The sequence below is a fragment of the Sarcophilus harrisii genome, chromosome 5 (assembly GCF_902635505.1).
Source record: "Sarcophilus harrisii chromosome 5, mSarHar1.11, whole genome shotgun sequence".
Taxonomy (NCBI): Eukaryota; Metazoa; Chordata; class Mammalia; order Dasyuromorphia; family Dasyuridae; genus Sarcophilus; species Sarcophilus harrisii.
In genome coordinates, this window is record NC_045430.1 from 215,509,471 (window position 1) to 215,530,755 (window position 21,285).

The window sequence follows — 21,285 nt, forward strand, 5'->3', positions numbered from 1 at the left end:
TTCAGTGTCTCTCCCTAGTACTGAACCACTTTTCTAGCAGAATAGTTTAGCTGAAGAGTAGTCAGCATTCTATTACAGAATCCTAAAAATGTCTTTAGTGTGTTAGTCAATATCCAGTTATCCAATACTTTTAACTACAATAAAAACAGATTTCCTTATGAAACTACCTTTCTATCTATCTAAGTAATGAAAAGGGAAAAGGATATGTTAAGTTGGCTAATTGATACACCAGTTCATAGGTATAAATTTTTCCTAAAAAATTAAAAATTTTTGGAGCTAGAAGGGATCTTGAACATGTATCACTAACCCCCTCTCGATTAGTTAAATTGCGATCCAGCAACATTGTGACTTTTCCAAGGTGATAGACCCAATAATGGCTGTCATGACTAGGGCCTGTTTCACTCTCTCTACATCAGATACCTCTGGTCTTTGTCTAGAGTTCCATCAAAGTAATGATCTGATAGACTGATGCATTTGATCTATAAATGATTTTGCCCCAAAATTACAGGTTACAGGTAACAAGGAATAGAAATAGGATTTGAACCAAGGCTTTCTTTTAAAAAAAATCAAATAGATTTTTATTGATATTTGTTGGTTTTATGTCACCTATATCATTTCCTTTTATGTATATTTCCCTCCCCATTCTACTCATAGAGAGCAATCCTTTACAAAGAAGATCAGTCTCTACTTTGTTTGCAGTTCTTTGCTGCCATATAAAATGTGACATTATAAATATTTAGTGTACATGTAAACTTTCTTTTTGTCATTAAGTTCCTTAAAGGTATATGCCCAACAGAGAAACCCCTGCAACTGACTCACCTGGGGCAAGGGAAAGAAGAAGAATGTATTTGGGGCACACTTTTAATCATCATTATTAACATTTTCTCCATAACTTTCTTAGGTTTAAATAATTCAAAGATTAGTAATGAAGCACTAATTTGTAATATTTGCTACTTTCCAAGGTGTACTCATGCTGAAATTTTACCAATTGATTCATAAGAGCTGGTTGAAACTGATTCTAACACATTGCCTAGATCTCTGGGCCAGAATATGTACTTTGCATAATTACAAATTGCTTTTCTGAATGGTTGTTCTAATTCACAGCTTTTCCAACATTGATTATTCCCACATTTTGTCTTTGCCAATTGTCTGAATGTAAGAAGAAACATTAGAATTTTTTTTAATTTGGTGCATCCTTTCATCTTTTGCCAGAAATAATTTTGTCAAGATTATTCTAATCTAAACATTCATAGTCAGAGGACTGAAGACAAGGCAGTGTTGTTTTTAATGATTTTGAAAAATATTCTCTGTCAAGTCAAATTTAAAATTTAAAATTACAGTATTCCTGCTCTAAAAAATGTCACAATATTATAGAATATATTTACAAGGTTCACATGAAAAGTTCAGTTGGTCTTTTACTTCATCAAAGAAGACGTCTCTTAATTTTTGTCTTGATCTTGGAGAGTCATTTTCTTAAAACCATTCATGCTTCTACATGGACTGCTTTGTCTTTGTCTGGTCACTTCACTGATTCTATTGAAATGGTCAGCAGTGAACTTTAAGCCAGTTTATTTCAAAGTAGTTAGGTCTTTGATAAGACAGAAAAATTATTTAGTGCAGGGTATAATTTTAGAACTGAGACTCAGTGACTGAAATAGTTTCTTATTAAGATTAATCTGAAGGCTTCAGACTGCATCAGAAAGAAAAATAACTATTTCTAAAAGAGGTAGAGAAAGAAATAAGTCTTCTTACAGATTTTCCACTTTTTGTTGTGAACATAACTAATTGCAAGAGTAATCTAAATTCAGCAATTTCGGGATTCCATTTCTTACCGGCCAATTAATTGTGAAATATGTTATTTAATTAAATCAATATAGAGAATATTCTGTATTTCACTTTAATCATCACATTCAGTAAGGCATTAAAATAACAAGAACTATAATTAATATCAAAACAGTAGGCCACTATTCCAGCAACATGACAACCTTGCAATATAGGGCTGAGGATATTGTTTTCACTATGTGGTAGGTTATAGTGATAGATGCACAGAAAGTTATGCTGTTGGTGGAGACAAAATGTCTCGTCTTGTCCTCATCTCTAAATTTGGCATAAGAACAACTGGTTGACTGTAAAGGTCAGAGAGTCCACTGAGTCCCGTATTCCATACCAGCTATCTGGCTCATTTCCAGAAGTGCTTATAAATATATTAGTCTCTTCTCTCAGGAGCTTGGTCTTCTACATATCATGATAGAGAGAATGGCAACATTACTGAATAAGCATATGGTTTTTCAAGATAATAATATTCCAGGGGCAGAACTTACCTGGATATATGAGCCCTGGTCTTATTATATGCATGTGTGTGTGTATGTATGTACAAAAGAAAAAGGGGGTAGAAATATGTCTTTATAGTCATACTTCATGTATTAGTAGAGGATAATTAACACTGAATCTCTTAAAACCTTCATAACTATATTCTTCCATATATTATTTGGGCTGAATGAATTCTAATGACTCAACCTGTACAAGGAGAAAACTTTTAACATGGTTACAATATATAATACAGTGCCCTTTTTGCTCTTTTCTCTCCCTTGTTCCCTTCACTAATAATAATAAAAATAACTCTTGCTACATAAAAATAGCAAATGAATTATGAAATCTATTTTATCATTTTTAATGTGTATGTTCTGCTATTTAAAGTAATTTCATGGGATTAGTAGATGTGCAGATATCTAAAGGAGGGACGGATTCTTTAAACAGTTAATTGCTTTTGAAAAGAAATCATAAATAAATTATTTTATTAATGGTCTACAGTTTTAAGTTGGTGGGTTTTTTTTGTTATTTTTGTTGTTGTTGTTGTTGTTGTTGTTGTTGTTTTAACTAATACAGTCTGAAGGGAATTAAAGCTTTCAGTAAGACATAGGTAATGACTTTATGGAAGAGTCACTGGCAGTAGCATGTACTCTTGAAGTAGTTAAAAACCTGTACAAACAGAATCACAGTCTCAGCTATTCTGTATACAGTCTTCCAGCATCAAGACCTTCTCCCCCCATTTTAAAGAGAATTGTGTGTGACTATCACTTGTCTTCTCTAGCTTCACCTTTTTCCTACTAATGTGGAAATGAATTCTAAGGAGGGATTAGGGATGAAAGAAGGAACGTTAATTGCCCTTGGTTTTTGGCTTTGACAAAAAAGCCCATGCCTTTGTCTTAGTTAGGCAAGAGGGGAACCAGGACATACATACCATCTTTGCTTCTTCCTAGCCTCACTCCCAAACCTTAGTGCCTCATCCTGGGTGGGGAAAAAAAAAACAAAAAAACAAAAACAGCTTTAATTGGTTTACAGGAACATCTTTTTCATATGCAAAAAGCCTTTCTTTGTGAGACATGGCCTGTTTTATTCAACAATTCAGTTTAGACATTCAGAGCTAATAAACAAGAGTCTGTTGTGGGTTTCAAAGGTGTAATTGGGTAGGTAGGGAGCTAGAGAATGGAGCACCATGGGTTTCAAAGATTATATATACCCACACATCCATGGGTGTGTATGTGTGTGTATATGTGTGTGTAGATAGTAGGATACAGATATATAATATATATGTATGTATATATATATGGGTTTTTATATATAACATGTATACATACATAGGTATACACATAACTTTAATTATAAATAATCAAACATATGTATGTAAGTGAATGTGTGTGTGTAGATGGATGAGTGAACAGAGCACTCTGTTATTCTAGAGTAGAATTGAAAGTTTAAATAGGACAAGTCTCTGCTTTCATGAGTTTTAAGCATAGCAGAAATGTAAGATTGATACTCAATTCTCATGCATAATGCTACCTGGTAAATGCATCAGATGTTGTTATAATATCTGGAGGCAGGAGAGGAGGGTCATCACCTTTCCAAAGAAGGTCAGTGGAGCTTTAAAGAATGAATAAAAGTCCAGCAGGCAGAGATGGGCTACAGGCTTTTCTGCTTATGAGATAGGAAACATGATATGATTACCAAGGGTGGAGAGTTCAATTTGCCTAGGGTAATAAAGAGAGCTTGTGAAGAAAGTCAATGTACATAACTATAGCCTTTGTTTTCTAGATGGCCTTGAATAGAGAAAAACTGGTTTGGGAATGTGGAGAGAGGAACATTAGTAGCTGAGGTTATCACTATCTCCCTTCCGAGGTGGTGTAGCTGAGTTTAGAAAACAAAAACAAACAAACAAACAAAAACACTTAAGTATTATTAAAAAGTAAGGAGAAAGTGCTTTGTAGCCCAGATGAGCTGCCAGTTCCAAGGTATGGAAAAAGAAAGGAAGAGATGGAAAGTTAAGGAAGGAAAGTTAGAAGGAAAGTTTCATTAGACTATGCAGTGAGTGAAGAGAACTATGTATTGTATAGGCCTGGAAAGAATTGTTGGAACCAGGTTGCAAAAGGCTTTAACTGAAGCGTAGGACTGTTTATTTTGGATTCCAGAAATAGTAGGTAGTCAGTGGAGTTTACAGAATAGGGTAGTAGCACGGTGGTAGGAAGATAATCTTGAGTTTAACTGCATTTTGTTCCATGCATTTGTATGCTTGAAGTAAGAGTAGGTTAAGAGGTAGGAAAATGAATCAATTTTGTTGTATACATGTTGAGTTTGGGAATCCTTTATATTTAGGAAGAGAGAGGAAACAAGCATTTATACAGTATCTGTTATGTGCTAGGCGTTGTGCTAAAAGCATTTTATACAACTCTCATCTAATCCTCACAACAGTACAGCAAGGTAGGTGCTATTCTGATTTCCATTAGGCTGCGGAAGAAGCTGAGGTGGACAGATTAAGTGGCTTGCCCAGGATCACAAAGCTAGTAAGTGTGTGAGGCTAGATTTTAACTCAGGACTTACTGACTATAGACTCAGCTCTGTCCACTACCCAACTAAGAAAAGATGTCTCACAAGCTTCTTATGATGAAAGATTGGAATTCAGCAAAGCTTGTAGGGTTTGATATACAGAAATAGCAGTTCTCGTCGTCAGATGATACTTGATCCCACTGGGAAAGCTAAGATCTCCAAGGGAAATTATAGAGAAAAAAGACAAAAGAGTTTTGGGTAGTGGGTAAAACTCAAATAAATGTGGAGGTTACTAAGCCACAAAAGGACCCCTACAGGCTGCATATTGATTTAGCCTTATAATGTAATATTGCTTATGTTTTTATTATAGTTTTATTTCTTTTGTTAAATCTTTCCCGATTACATTTTAATTTGGTTTGGGCCATACTTGGGAGGATTGTGGGGCAATCTGACCTATGGAGCATGTTTGACACCTCTGATTTGAAACATAGTCCCCTGTGTTACCTCCAGTGCCATAAGAATGGATGAGATTGAGGAGTTGAAGGAGATATTGTTGAGCTCTGTAAAAACCTACAGGGAAATTAAGAAGAGATCCGAGAGATTACATAGTCCAACTTCATCATTTTATAGCTGAGAAAACTGTGGCCTGAAGCCAGAAAAATGAAAGGATTTCCCAACACTTAGTAAAGTAAATAATTTCTAAGATCCTTTTCAGCTCTGAATTTTATTTTTTTATATATAATCTAAAATTCTAGTGTTGATTAAAATGTGATTGCAATTAAGGGCAAGATGCTAATTAACCAAATACCAGTTAACTTTGTTTACTTTTCCTCTTCAGCTCTATAATATTTTTCTTTTCCTAATGTAAATACCGGGAATAGATAAACAAGCAGAAAAAGAGGCTATCCTTTCCTTAAGGTGCCTACATTGTAATGGGGGAAAGAATATATAAAAGGTGAAAGGAGGGAAGAGGAGAGAAGTCACAAAAGCAAGGAAGAATAGTCCTGTGGAGAATTGAGTGATGATGCCTCAAGAAGAATTATCAGATATAGTATGGTCTTAGTCCAAAATAAACATTGTTTTTATTTATGTATTTCTGAAGTCTTTTATTTTCTTTGTAGGAAATCTAATAACATAGCCTTCAGTGTTGTTGTCTGAAAGTATCCAAAAACAAAAAACAAACAAACAAACAAAAAAACCTATTTAAACTGACAGCACCTTAAATTCAAGATTTGTTCAGGTTCAAGGAAGGATAATCTGCCTGCATTGTTAAGTATTATCTGGAAGTAATTTAAAGACCAATCCAGAATTAAATTCCATTCACTAGAATTTGTTCATGGAATTTTTTTGTAACATTACTTTTAAGCACTGGTTGTATTTTTCTGTCCTAGAATTCTCAGAAGCTTGATTTTACTTGATAGATACATTTTGTACCATTTAAGTATCAAATTCATTATAAACATTTGCATCTATTTTTGTTCTGAAACTGTCTTCTTTCTTTTCTTAGGGTTATCAAGGCATGGTAGATGGAGGCAATAATATTGTTGAAGTTACCTGGGAATGTGTTTCCAGTATTCTCCAAGTGGTATGTAACTTTGTGTTTGTATATATTTACCTCAAAATGAGCATGTTAACCATTATAGGACCTTTACTATTTTGAAATGTCTTATCTCAGCAATATATATATATCTGTGTGTATACATATATGTATAGAAAATGAAGATGCTGTTTGCCATTTCCTCTACATTACCTGAACATGTTTATATCTCCAAACATAAGAATCAGAATTAACTAGAAATGAACTAGAGTTGAAGGATTTAGAATTACTTCAGCAAAGAAAGAGATAAAATATTAATGTTTTGTCTAGTCCAGGACTTGAGAGATTTTCTTTAGAAACATGAACAATTTCCCAAGTGTGGACCACAACATAGTATTTCCACTCCTTCTATTTTTGTCCGCTTACATTTTTGTTTTCCTTCTCAGGTTATTTTTTACCTTATTTCTAAATCCGATTTTTCTTGTGCAGCAAGATAACTGTATAAATATGTATGCATATATTGTATTTAACACATATTTAACATATATTGGCTTACCTGTCATTTAAGTGGGGTTCCTTAAGGTGCCTACATTGTAAGGGGGGGGGGAAGGAGAGGAAAAGTTGGAACACAAGATTTTGCAAAGGCCAATGCTGAAAAATTATCCATGCTTGTATCTTATAAATAAAAAGCTATCATAAAAAAGAAAATATAAAAAGAAACATGAACAATTTCCTCAAATTTACATGCCAATTACATTTTTCAGTTTGTTGCTTTTAAGTTTTAATTACCTCTTCAAACCAAAATTTCATTTGCAGAATAATTTTATTTTACATATAAGCAAGCATATTATGTTGTGCAAAAAAAAAAAAATCATACTAAAAATGGAAAAAAACACGAGAAAAAAAACAAACAAAAAGAAATAAAGGTGAAAATACTATGCTTCGATTCTTCATAGTTCTCTCTCTGAATGCAGATGGCATATTTCATCTCAAATCTAATGGAATTGTCTTGAATCATTGTATTGTTGAGGAGAGCCAATTATTGTTATTGATTATTAATAATTAAATTAATTACAATTATTGTTAATCATCACATAATCTTGTTGTTACTGTGTACAATGTTCTCCTGGTTCAGCATACTTCACTCAGCATCAGTTTATGTAACTCTTTTCAAGTTTTTCTGAAATCAATCTTCATTTCTTATAGAAGAGTAATATTCCATTACATTCATATACCATAACTTATTCAGCCATTCCCCAAGTGGCAGACATCCACTCAATTTCTAGTAGAACTTAATATCTTAAAAATACAAGGTTGTTTTTCCAAGTACATTGACATTTCCTTTGCCTATTTATCATGGATAATTATCTTCAGAAGAAAGAATGTTATGAAATTAGGATTTTCCAACTTCTCCATGTTGAAAAAGGAGATGAAGAAGCACTAGACCTTAGTAAGGTGTGTAGCACATAGGAAGTGCTAAATAAGTACTTATTCAGTGACTGCCCTTCTTCGAACCCTCTCAGTAAATAAATGCCTACTCTTACCTGTTACTACTCTCTCTTCTCACATTTTTTTTTTCTCTCTCCTGTTTCACAAAGTGCCATATTTACTCATGGAGTTGCTCCCTGGATGGAATAATTAAACCCACACTATTTCCCTCTTTCCAGATTTGTCCCATCTTGAAGACTAGGTTCAAATTGACTTTCCTAGTTTCTTGTTGATTGGCCGGTTAGGATTTAAGTCCTGATCTAGTCCCTGGGGTTATTTAAAATGTGCCTAATATGACTCAAGCTTTCCATAATCCCTTATAATTGTGAAGATTACTTTGGCTTCCAATGAATACCTCTTTCCTCAGTGCTTTATTTCATGCGACTTGTTATTAAACTCAGTTATGCCCAGGAATAGTTTAGAAGTTCCTGGGGCAGTAGATGGCATCCTTGTTTGGCTTGGGGCTGGACAGTGGTAGTCTTTTTCTGTTCATATGTCAGACAGAATATTTGCTAACAATAGCTGGCATTTCATCAATCAGTGAATAACTGAATGAATTGTGGTATATGAGTGTGATGGAATAAAAACTGAACAAAGGTATGAATCCTTAATTTTTATTGTGAAGAATTTTCTCTTTGTTTAATCTCAGTTAATACCTATAGTCTGAATATGACAGGTTTTCAGCATGTTATACAACTTTTAAGTCTTTGATCTTTCATGCAATAATTCTTTTACCATCTTTTGAAGAAGTTTCTTAATGAAAATTAAGATTTTCTCTTCCATCAGCTGACTAAAGAAGTTTCAAAGAGAAAGGGACAGAAGGAGTATTCAAAGCAGCAATTGGCTTACCACCAGGAGATAATTAAGTTTTCAGTCATGTCTAGTTCTTTGTGATCCCATTTGAAGTTTTCTCAGCAAAGATACTGGAGTTGTTTGTCATTTTTTTCTCCAGCTCATTTTACAGATGAGAAAACTGAGGCAAACAGGATTAAGTGACTTACTCATTAAACAGCTAGTTTAGATTTGAACTCAGGAAGAGTTTTTCTGATTTCAGGCCCATTACTTTATCCAGTTTGCCACTTAGCTAACTGCCTCATTGAATTAAATACTGATGACCAAAAATCATTAGATAGAGTGGTGTGTGCTTGTTTTTTTCCCCTAACATCTTAATATTGGATTAGAATAAGCCTATAAGAAGAGCAACCACATTTCCATTCTGCTGGACGAGTAAGCAGTGAATTGTGCAGTATATAGGGGGAAGGGATGGAAGGAGGGTGAAAGGGTGAGAGGGGAGTAGAGTGGAAAAGAGCTACATATTCACATGTGTGAATGAATGAAGTTAGCAGTACTGCAGTTTAACGTTCTAGCTTTTCTTCAATTAAGATTATATGCATGTTTTTCATGCAATTTGGAATATTTGTAGCTTAAAGATTTCTGTATTTCAGTATTATAAATTACATGATCTTCCAATGATTTGACCTTGAGAATGTTTAGCAATCAAAAAAAAAAAAAAAAAAAACAACATTTTTAGCCTCTGTGCTAATTATCTTTCAATTTAGTCCCTGAAATCCATCTTTACTGTTTATAGTCATAATTTACATATTTATTCCTATTATCAGAAGAGTATAATTCCTTGAGCAAGAGAAAGTATTGTTGGTAATAAAAATTATTCCTGAGCAAATTTGAACTTTTACTCTGGTGCAGACTGAGTAAGAGTGTGCATGTAGAAAGAGCAGTTAAATGGTATTGGGTTTTTAAAAAATATATATTCCAGATGCTATTGTAGCAACTTTTGTTTTAAAAGGAATAAAATGTTTCTAAAAGTCAGTATTAGATATATTTGTTTATGTATGAATAAATAAATGTATCCACACGATCATAAGGGCTATTGAAGATTTATATCTTTTCTAGTATAAACAATTTTCTTCCAGAAAATGATACTTTCTTTGTGCAGAAGTATTTCTGAAATTTCAGATTTAATCATGTTAAATGTATAGGGTAGTTCAGTATTTAAAGAAGGCTCTAAGTAAATTTTTTTTTAAGTGAAGAATCTTTTTGTGTTAGAGGTAATTTTTTATTTCATATATTTTGTTTTTGGATTTTTAATGTCATTTTTTTCTTTTTTGGGGGGGATGGCTGAGGCAATTGGGGTTAAGTGACTTGCCCAGGGTCACACAGGTAGGAAGTGTTAAGTGTCTAAAGCCAAATTTGAACTCAGGTCTTCCTGACTGAAGGGCTGGTTCTCTCTCCAATGTGCCACCTAGCTGCCCTATCATTTTCTGTTAAAAAGAAAGCAAAGTGAAAAAAGTCATCAGAGCATACACCTTCCTTCTCTTTTCTTAATTTATACTGAGACCTGACTACAAAATGTGTGAAGCTTTAGTCATCCAGGATGATTTTGTAAATAAAATAACTCCCTTAAAATAGGGCATAATATCCAATTGAGGGAGGGGATGGAATTTTTTTCAGTCCTCCTATAATATGATTATAAAGCACTGATATTATTACTCTTCATTCTTCATTATTTCTGAATTTTTGCAAGCTCTTTGGGAGTTTATGTATATTATAAAGAATAACATCTTATTGTATTGTTCCCCAGCGTTGAGAAAAGAGATAAAATTGTGTGCCTCTTCAAAAAAAAATCCCCTATAACAGTATAGTTATAATGTAGTAAACCTGTAAGCTTGTTTGAGGGCTTATCTCTATTATCTTTATATCTCCCCTGCATCTGGTTCAATTTGTTGGACACAGTTAGTTGAATGAATAGAATAAATGAATGAATGGAAACTCCTGTGCTTTTTATCTTTTATCTTAATATAGTTCAAGAATCTAAAGAGGAAGATTAACATATCTTTCTCACCACCTTCAGATGGCTGACCAGCACGAAAAAATCTCTATGTTATGGTAGCCTTATGTGTTTATATAGGTGGGATTATACATATGTCTTTCTATTTGAAAGGAGGTAAATGAATGGGATTTTTTTTTTCCCCAGGGAGGAACAGTCATTGGCAGTGCACGTTGCCAAGCATTCCGTACTCGGGAAGGTCGCTTACAAGCAGCTTATAACTTGATTCAAAAGGGAATTACTAACTTGTGTGTGATTGGTGGAGATGGAAGCTTAACGGGAGCCAACCTTTTCCGTGAGGAATGGAGTGGACTGTTGGAAGAATTGGCTAAAGCTGGTACATTTATTCCTTTCTATTGTCGTTTACTGCCTACAGAAAACCATCTTTTTAAATAGCAACTTTGGTAACTGAGAATAGGTTTTGTTATGTTAACATGTCAGAATTTCGATTTAGCTCACTAATTTAGATCATTCTTTTAAAGCCTCTTAGTTAAATCAAATAGGATTGGAAGTTAAACTCAGAATTTCCTTTGCCACTATGCTTAATTGTTCTGCAGAGAATTTCTAAAAATCTTACGTTATGGGATGTAATGGAATTTATTTTCCTATAGCCCATACTTGAGATGTATGTATGTGTGTGTGCGTGTATATATATGTAGTATGTATACATATGTATATTATTGTTGTTCAATTATTTCTGTGGTAGATGACTCTGACCCCCATACATATGTGTATATGAATGAATGTGTATATATGTGTGTCTGTGTGTATGACACACACACATTCTCTTTCACATTCATATATATATATATATATATATATATATATACATATATTATATATATTATATATATACACACACACATATATGTGTGTGTATATAATTTCCCATTGTTGCTTAGTGGTTTCAGTCATGTCCAAGTTTTTGTGACCCCATTTGGGATTTTCTTGGCAGAGATACTTAAGTGACTTTCCATTTCCTTCTCCAGTTCATTTTATATGTCCAGGGTCATAGAGCTAGTAAGTGTCTGTATCCATATTTGAACTCAGGAAGATGAATCTTTCTAACTTCAAGCCCAGAATGTGTGTGTGTGTGTGTGTGTGTGTGTGTGTGTGTGTGTGAACTTTAGTCATCTGGGGAGCACCCTAGCTAAATTTGGCTGCAGATTATAATAGATAATAGTAACAGTAATGAATTCTTTTCTGTAGCAACTAAAAAAGACCCTAAAACAGCAGAGTGGCCATTTGTGCCAGTGGAGGAAGCATCTAAGATGATGGAATCACACATCCTTGAAGTATCAAATATGGACAGGGAAAGGTTTGGAGCTGGGCAGAAGCAATTACCAACCAGTGTTGTAAATTAGCTGAGCATAAAGAACGTCTGACAAATGATAACAAGCCAGAGCCAAATCTGTACTTTTCCTTTTCCATTTTTTAATGTTTTGTGCTCTTTTATAAAACAGATCATGATCACTTATAAATGTTTCTCTTCCCCATCTTCTACTCTCAGAGCTTTTTCTTATTCCTTGCTGCCCATCCTTCTATTAAGAGGCATATATAAAATCTTTGAGTGTCTAGGAAATGCTTCAATTTTCTAAGACATATTTTCAAATATTATTGGACATTGAATGTCTGGAAAGAAGAGAGGGAGGTTAGAAGGGAGGAAACACTGAGGGTATAAATACAATGAAGGAGAACAATTCCTGCCCTCAATGAAGTTATATTCTAATGGAGGAACAAGGCAGTACACAAAACTGAGGTACACAATACTTTAAAGGAGGAACATAATACACATTCTAACTGAAAAGCACAATACACAATTGAAAAGAAGACCTGCCTTTGAAGTTCAGAAAGTCAGGAACAGGCTCAAGAAGGTCATAAAGTGAAATCAGTAAAACGGGAACATTAAAAATATAGCCAGTTGCAATTTTTGCATTGCCTGAACTTCAAGGATACAAGTAATAATAACTCTGATTTCTATAGCATGTTGAAGCTTACAGAGTGCTTGTCTTGTAAGAACTTTGTGAGGGAGCCAGTAGCACAAGTTTTAGAAATTGTGATTTGCTTTCACAAAAATGAGTTGAAAGCAGAATTTGAAGCCAACTCTCCCAATGCCAAGTTGCATTATTTTTATTATACCAGTCTGAAGAGCAGTTCATTCTATGAAAATATTTTTTTTGCCTGATAAGTCTTAAAAAATTATTCCAGAAATTTATGAGAATGAGGAGATAATTTTTCCCCTGAGGCAATTGGGGTTAAGTGACTTGCCCAGGGTCACACAGCTAGGATGTGCTAAGTGTCTGAGTTCAAATTTGAACTCAGCTCCTACTAACTTCAGGGCCAGTGTTCTATCCACTATACCATCTAGCTGCCCCAATGAGGAGTTAATTTAAATAAGTATATAGTTTCTCACACAAGATTATTTTTCTTTAAATATTGTGTTTATCTTGGAACATCCAGATGTAGTTACCATAAAACTGTATATATTTTTAAACAGGTAAAATTGAAAAAGAAGCTGTGAAGAAATATGCTTACCTCAACATTGTGGGGATGGTGGGCTCCATAGATAATGACTTCTGTGGGACGGATATGACAATTGGCACTGACTCTGCTTTGCACAGAATCATTGAAGTTGTGGATGCCATTATGACCACTGCCCAGAGGTAAAACATAGAAAGAAATGGACAGAGAGAACAGAACTAGGCAAAGTAATTGCCCAGATTTGAATGCTGACAAAACATGTCCAAGCAAAATGGGATGCCAGGTCACAAGGGGAATATCTGAGTAGCCCAGGACTCATGATATCCTAGTAACAGCTTGAGTGTTTGAAACTATGGGAGTAAAAAAAATGGGTCTGTGACTTAATTATTTTTCCTTTTGTCCTTGGTCCCCAAGTCTCTCTTTTTAAGGAAATTTCACTAGGATTTTCTTCTATTTTCATCACAACCATCCAAGCACCCTACTTCTGGGTTCCTTTTGTGGGAATATGTCCAATTAATGGTTCTTTATATTGGAAATAAGTGTTTATCCCAAATTTGTTCACTCTCCTGAAATAAGCATAAGAAAGTTTTCTAGAAACAATTTTAAATAATCACATCTTGTGAATATGTTTTTAAAATAAAACAATAAGTGTGTGGAAAAATAGCAATTTTCAATGAGTTGAGAGACTTATTGGATGTTTTGAAGCATCTACATGAATAAACAGATTTGCATTGGTAGAGAATGAATCTTTACATGGCCAATTTATATACCTCTAGTGACTGTAGAATTATATTCTTACTTTAAGCCTATTTGACTTATTCCTATATCTTTCAGTTTGGTTTTCATACCAGTATCAAAGTTAATTTGGTTAATTATGTTTCTATACCTTATTTTTTTGTCTTACAGTCACCAGAGGACCTTTGTTCTGGAGGTTATGGGAAGACACTGTGGGTATGTGTTTAGAAAATAATATAATTTAGAAACATTGGAAATCAGCATGTTTAAACCTCCTCATTTTACAGATGAGGAAACTGAGCCCCAGAAGTAAAGTCACATACTTTTAGTTGTTGGCAGACCCAGCACTAGAATCCAGGATGCTTGAATCTTCTTTGAGTATATTTTCCATTATACTACTCTGTTGTTATTATTGTCCAATGTATACTTAACCATATCTGATCTCAGTGAAGTTGGTGTTTCTTCCATCAGAATAGATCAAATCTCACTCACACCTTCTCATCCTCTGTAGTTTTTGTCTAAGTCTTCTCAGAGATCCTCCCTAACTATTCTGCTCAGTATGCCTGAGGCCTTGGGACATTCTTGGGGGTATAACTATAATCTAATACAATACCTCTCATTCTCAATATATGACAATTTCTACTTTTCTGATTACTCAATTTCTAAATGATACTTTTTATATTACTTTCTCTATACAATATCACCGATAATTTAAAGAAAAATTTAGACAGTGAGAACTGTTTTTTAAAAAATTGGACTTGTCAGAGAGGTAATGCATTCTTCCACATTTTAGGTCTAAAGGCAGGATAGATGACCCCATTTGGGGTACAACATCAAATAGATTCTTCTTTAGTTTGCAGGTAGTTGCCTTCAAGGTGTCTTCCAAATCTAAAATTCTTAGTCTATAATATGCTGTGGGAGTACTTACTCCTGCCATCTATCTTTGCCTGACTATTGAATTAGTTGCAATTTCAACTCTTTAGATTTTTGTGATTTTCTATAATTCACAACCATTTAACATTTTAGGAAAAGACGATTGATGGGGGGAAATGGTTTAGGGTTTTTCTCCACTCCCTCCATATATATCAAAAGTATATAATTAGGGTTTGCCCAAATGCTGTCCAATCTGCCTTCCTCCCATTCAATTCTCAGTCTAGTACAATGTCACCTAAAAAGTATAATGTCTGCCTTATGCTGTTTCCTTAATAGGTATCTAGCTCTTGTGAGTGCCCTAGCTTGTGGTGCAGATTGGGTATTTATTCCTGAATACCCACCAGAAGAAGGCTGGGAGAAGCTTCTCTGTACTAAACTATTAGAGGTGAATAAATGATTTTAATGTCACTTGCTATATATGTTGTTTTCATATGTTCATGTGTTGTTTAAGTTGTACTTTCTGTAATGGAAAAAAAAATCTTTTTCCTAGAACTACTAATAAATTATTTAGTCTAGGTAATGTGTCTTGTCTGTGGGTTCTGGTTTTTGAGACCAGATTTGGCCTGAAAACCTACTTGGTTTTCCATTAGCTTGACATAAAACCAATTATCTTACCCAGAATGGGACTATTTTCTTATATCATCCTAATTCCTCATTAATGTTACATGGAAAATGTTATCTCTTCATTAACTATATTTTTTCATTATGGTTTAAACTTTTCGGTTTTATTGGCTTCTCATTAATTATGTTGTACTTTTCTCATTTTCGTGTTGTGAAAGATTTTTTTTTATTATTCCATGAGAATATTTGTTAAATTAGAATGTCTAGCAAAAGATTAAAAAAAATACTTTCCTATATATTAATGGGTCTAATTATGGGATAAACCCAATGTAGTTCGAGAACAGAAGCTCAATATTTGCATTAGTTATCTGTCATTCCTTACCTCTTCTTCATTTGAATATATTTTGATATTTTATCACAGAACTTGTTGTATAAATACAGGAGAACTGAAGACATTTGCAAAAGGAGATCAGAAGTGTCTATCTTAGTTATTTCACTATCTACAGTAATTACTGGAATGTATATCATTAATCCACAGGTCTATAAAATATCAGTTCTATATATCATTCACTATTTAAGCCCTAGCCTTGAAAGACTTTATAATATAAAAATGGCATAGTTCCCAGAAAAAAAGAAGAGGAAGAATTCTTTGGGAGAGTATGAAGTATTATGGAATAAGTAGAGACATTTTTATGTTCTAAGATTGTGTGTGTGTGTGTGTGTGTGTGTGCGTGTGTGTGTAAAAACTTAATTTCAGCATTATTTTAGAATTTTGTATCAAACTTTTTAATTTGTTTAATTTTTTTGAAGGAGTAGATTTCTCCAGGAGTATGTGTTTGAGGGTGAAGGGGGTATTATTCAGCTCAAGCACGATGTGCATTCCTGTAGAATTCTGCCTTGGGTTGTGTGTAGTTGTTTTAATTGTTTTTAGAATTATCCATGTTTGATTTAATTTTATTTGATTTAACTTAATTTATATTTACACTTTGGAAATGGACCAGAGTTTTAAAATTTGAATGTTTTTGTAATTTCTGCTATAGCTACAGCCAGAAGTTATTTTCATAGACTTACATTTTAAATTCCCTGTCCTCATCAACAGTTGACACTCTTAGGACTAACATTAACATAGCATTTTAAATGAGAAAAACAGGCAACTGTCAAATTTTGAGGCTTAAAAAAAAAAGTGTTAGTGTGCTTGTTTTATGTTCCCCATTAGATTTTAAGGTCTTTGAGGGCAAGTTCTTTATTTCTCTGAGTCCTAGAGTGTCTTATACATAATTTACTCTAGAAACATTTGTTAATTGAATTGAAAGGATGTAAATGGCAGGACTTGACAATTTGGTTCTTCCTTTTGAACATTTAAACATTCAAAGAATTACTTGAATGCCTTCCATATGCATAACAAACCACTGTGTTAAGCTCTTCTCATGAAAGAGCCTTAGATAAAGAAGAGAAGAAATGAGGTAAGACTAGATCTCAGATTAACTGTACTACAAAATGGAATACTGTTAAGTTTCATAAGAGAAGGACTTAATGGTACTCAGGGGAAATGAGAAAAGAGAAATCCTATTTTGGAGGAGTAATTCAATTTCATTTTGGCTTCATAAAGGACATGCTATCAGGATCCCTGGGTATGGTAGGATATTGACTGGTAGAAATGAAGCAGGGAAATAGAGAGGAATCCCAGGTGTAAAGAAAAATATAAACAAAGATATTATAGTAGGAAAAAAAAAATCTATATCCTCTTTGGGAAACAGAAAGTCCAGTTTGACAAGCCCATATGTGTTTTGCTAAATAAGGTTGAAAAAAAGCAGATGAATCCCAATGAATTCAATGCTAAGTACAATTGAGAAAGTATTTTAGCATCAGAATGATGGAAATGGAAACTTAAATGGGAATTAATCTGAAAGCTGGGTGTAGACTGAATTGGAAAAGAGAGTGGTAGTGTGTGTGGGGGAGGGCGGGGGGGGGGGGAATTGCGTGACATCTTTTTCAGTAATCTTGGTGAGAAGTAATAAAGTCTTAAGCAAAGGTGATATCAATGGGAATAGAAAAGAGAATGTAGTTTTGGAGGAAATTTTTGTTGCCCAATCATTTCAGGTGTGTCTAATTCTTCACGATCCCATTTAGGGTTTTCTAGGCAAAGATACTGGACTGGTTTGTCATTTCCTTCTCTAACTCATTTTATGGATGAGGAAACTGAAACAGACAGGGTTAAGAGACTCGTCCAGGGTCACACTTCCAGTAAGTGTCTGAGGCCAGATTTGAATTCAAGAGGATGAGCCTGATTCCAGAGCCAGCACTCTATCTACTGCACCATCTAACCACCTAGGCTCACAATTAAGAAGTATCTGAGACTGGATTTGAACTCAGATCTTCCTGGTTCTCCTGGCTCCAGGTCCAGTGTTGTATCCATCGTTCCATCTACCTGCCCAACCTGGAGAAAATAGTAATAGGCAAACGATTGAAAATGGAGGGCAGGTAGGAAAAAAGGTAACTGGATGAATGGGTGAATGGTTGTTCCCTTCTGAAACATCCTCTCTAAAAACAACACAATTTAAGAAAAGCATTATGAAGCCTTGATCGTTTCCAGACTGTTTCTAGTCCTAAAAAATTATGTCTGTTCTATCCACAAACATTTCTCAGATCCTTAACGTAGACTGGTACCACATAAGGTGATTATGTTTATTTTCTGGAGTCCAAAGGGAGGAAGGAAAAGGAAAAAGAAGAAACAGTTCTTTTAGTAGGAGATGGGTTAATTGAATTTGCGTTGGAAAAGTGGGACAAGAGAATTAAGACTTCTCATTGGGTCAGGTCTCTGAAACATGTTATTTTCTTTTCCCATAGAACCGTGCCAACAAGAAGAGGCTGAACATCATAATTGTTGCAGAAGGGGCGATTGATATCCATAATAAACCTATTACTTCAGAGAAGGTTAAGGATGTAAGTAGTCAGCCTTTACTGTACATACTGTAATGCTTCTGAGAAGTTATCTCTTATAGATATTTACTTTTATAAATCCTCACAAAACTAGCACCTTCCAGTGGTGGTAAGAAGCATCTAATTTTTACAGCAGAACAATATATGTTAAGAATAAAGGTAGATGCTCATCAGAATATGATGTTTTTCCTTATAATTAGAATTTCCATTTGAGATATAAGTACAGATTTTAACAGCAGAAAGATTATTCTTTTTAAAGCAACAGGTAACTTTTATTTTATCCTACCATCTACATGACTGTGCTTGTTATGTAGCAGTATAGATGTGGATGATAGCTCACATTTATATAAGTATCTAAGGCTTACCAGTCACCTCATTTTTTATTTTCATCACATTTGATCTTCACAAAGACCCTGTGAAGTAGATGCTATTGTTAACCCCATTTTACAGATAAGGAACAAGCCTATCGTCTCCTTGCTACATCTTCTAGATGAGAGAGCAATGTAGGTCAGCTATTCTACAACTCTGCAGCTCAATCTGAAAGTTCCTAATCTTAATATATTTGAGATCTAAGCACCCAAGGTCACACAATGAGTATTTGTTAGTAACAAAAGAAGAGTTTGTTGGATTAAATGGTAATGGCTGGAACACTTTAGTGTCCTCTCTTGCTTGGTTACCTTCTAGCCTGGAGCAATCAACTCAAAGGCTTGTCTGGGAATAAAGCCATCTTGAGTTTATTGAAAGTGAATCACCATGTTATTTGCAAGTCTGAAGAAAGAACCTACTACACTGGGTTTTTTTGTTGGGCTGCTCTGGCTGGTACCACACATCTATCAGTACAAACCTGCCTCCCCAGAGGCTTCTTAATTTATCTCACAAGATTGCTGTTATTGCAAGGCTCTATGAAGTAAGCAAGCATTGGGAAGCACAAGCAAATTTTTGGAGGTGGTTAGGACTGTAGGACAGGGTGAGGCGCAAGGGAGGATCTGGGCTTCAGCCTCACAACTATCTTCATTGTTCAAGTTGGTTGTATCTGTCTCCACTGACTTTATTAACAATATAAAAATTGACAGGTATTTACTAAGCATCTACTTTATTTTTTAACATAAATTGTGCTGTAATAAATTGGGTTCCACTATTCTTAAACATTTAAATTTAGAGGACATTTGCCAGTGTTTGTAGGAAATGATATTTGACTCTAACTTCAGTCTCACCCAGAAAGAATGTCTTTTCACCTGAAGCTCAAAGACATTTCTTAAGTTTTGTTTTGTTTTGTTTTCCTATCCCATTCTATTGTGTTTGAGGCAGTTGTGTATATTCTGTAATCACAGACTGTTAACAGCTGGAAAAAACCAATGGCAGAACTCGTCTAGTCTCTTCATTTTACTTTTGCGGAAATTGGAATGAAGTTCTTTCTGCAACTTTTCTCATCTGGTTAGTACTGGATTTCAGGAACTAGAATTGAGGTGTCCTGACTGGTATAATGATCTTTGAGCTGTTCTATGCTGTCTCATAAGCAAATACAGATCTGTGATTTCATCAGCATTTATAATTTAGAAGGCAAATGCTATAGCATTGACTGAGGGCTATGGAGAGCATGACTTATTTGCTCAAGGTCACTTCTGATAAGTGTCAGAGGTAGGATTTAAATTTGTCTTCCTGATAACATGCCTAGCCCTCAATGAATGTCATACTTCTTACACCATACTGTCTCAGACAAAGGTTGCAAAATGTTAGGCAATTTAGATGATTAGAAGAAAATTTTCAGTCTCTTAATTCTCATTTTGTCTATGAATATAGACTGTTGAACTTTTAATATATAACTTTCTTTTTTTACCTTCTTGGGAAATAAAAGTTTTTTGTTTGTTTTGTTTGTTCTCTCTCCCCCCCCCCCCCCCCCAAGAACAATTTTGAATAGATTTTTAGTTTTTCCATCTTCCCTCAGAGGGGGAAAACTAGAGATTCAATATTTTCTAGTCATATCCAGAGAAAAGAAAGTGTTTTTTAAAGCAACCTCAAAACACATTTTCCTCAACTAAGATGTAAAGTATTTCTATTACTACATATTATTCTTGTGTTATTCTTATGAATGTTATTCAAATAACACACAGCTCCTTGTTGCAACATTATGTTTCCTCATCAAAATGATGATTTTTTCTGTAGCTTGTAGTTAAACAACTGGGATATGATACTCGTGTGACAATTCTTGGACATGTCCAAAGAGGAGGAACTCCTTCTGCTTTTGACAGGATTCTGGTAAGTTTGTAGGAGTAATTACCCCCTTTTATTTAGCATGCTTCCAAGAAAAGTCTATTTTGGGATATTCAAAGGAACAAAATCTCAATCTTGTTAAATAGTAGATATACAGGCTAACATTCAGGATGAGTACCCTAATAGGACCATTTGGCAAAGTGCAGAATGTTCCATTTGTGGTCAAGTTAGGAACTCCATCATCTGAGACATTAATGGTCTCTTGTTCTTATTTTGAAGTCAGTTTGAGATTAGCCAGCTTAACTAAGAAAAGTAAATCAAACCCAAAGAGTTTAAAAAATAAATACTAAGAGGCCTCCTTATTCATTACCATAATAGCCGGGGGACTAGTGAGAGTGGTGCCTAAAAGCCTATATTGGAACAGCTAAGAAACATAGAATAAGAGAATAAAAAAATGATCTAGATTGAGGATTCATGGATTCATTCACTTGTTTTAATTTTCCTCAATCTCAGGAATCCTGAGTGAGGTGTACTCTTTTTGCTAAAATGAAAGTGGCAGGTTAAGGAGGGGTTAAAGACCATTAACAAATAATTAAGGCTTTCTCCTTTGCCATAAAGGAAAAGTCTTTGAAAAAAAAAATAAAAAGGAGCATGTGAATAACTATCCACGTATTTTGTATAAGGCACAAGTATAAATGATTCATTTATTCGTAACGATATTCAGAACCTATAT

At 34.3% G+C, this 21,285-nt stretch overlaps 1 protein-coding gene across 5 annotated transcripts in view; it reads left to right on the plus strand.

The window, feature by feature from the left end:
• Positions 1-21,285, plus strand: part of PFKP (phosphofructokinase, platelet) — a 78,234-nt gene that overhangs the window by 17,790 nt on the left and 39,159 nt on the right. For all 5 annotated transcript variants that reach the window (XM_012551197.3, XM_031939622.1, XM_031939623.1 and 2 more), the window contains exons 3-9: positions 6,329-6,406; positions 10,839-11,028; positions 13,189-13,354; positions 14,079-14,123; positions 15,117-15,225; positions 18,249-18,344; positions 20,505-20,597. In XM_012551197.3, coding sequence (XP_012406651.1) covers positions 6,329-6,406; positions 10,839-11,028; positions 13,189-13,354; positions 14,079-14,123; positions 15,117-15,225; positions 18,249-18,344; positions 20,505-20,597 — 777 coding nt within the window. The remainder of the gene's footprint in view (positions 1-6,328; positions 6,407-10,838; positions 11,029-13,188; positions 13,355-14,078; positions 14,124-15,116; positions 15,226-18,248; positions 18,345-20,504; positions 20,598-21,285) is intronic.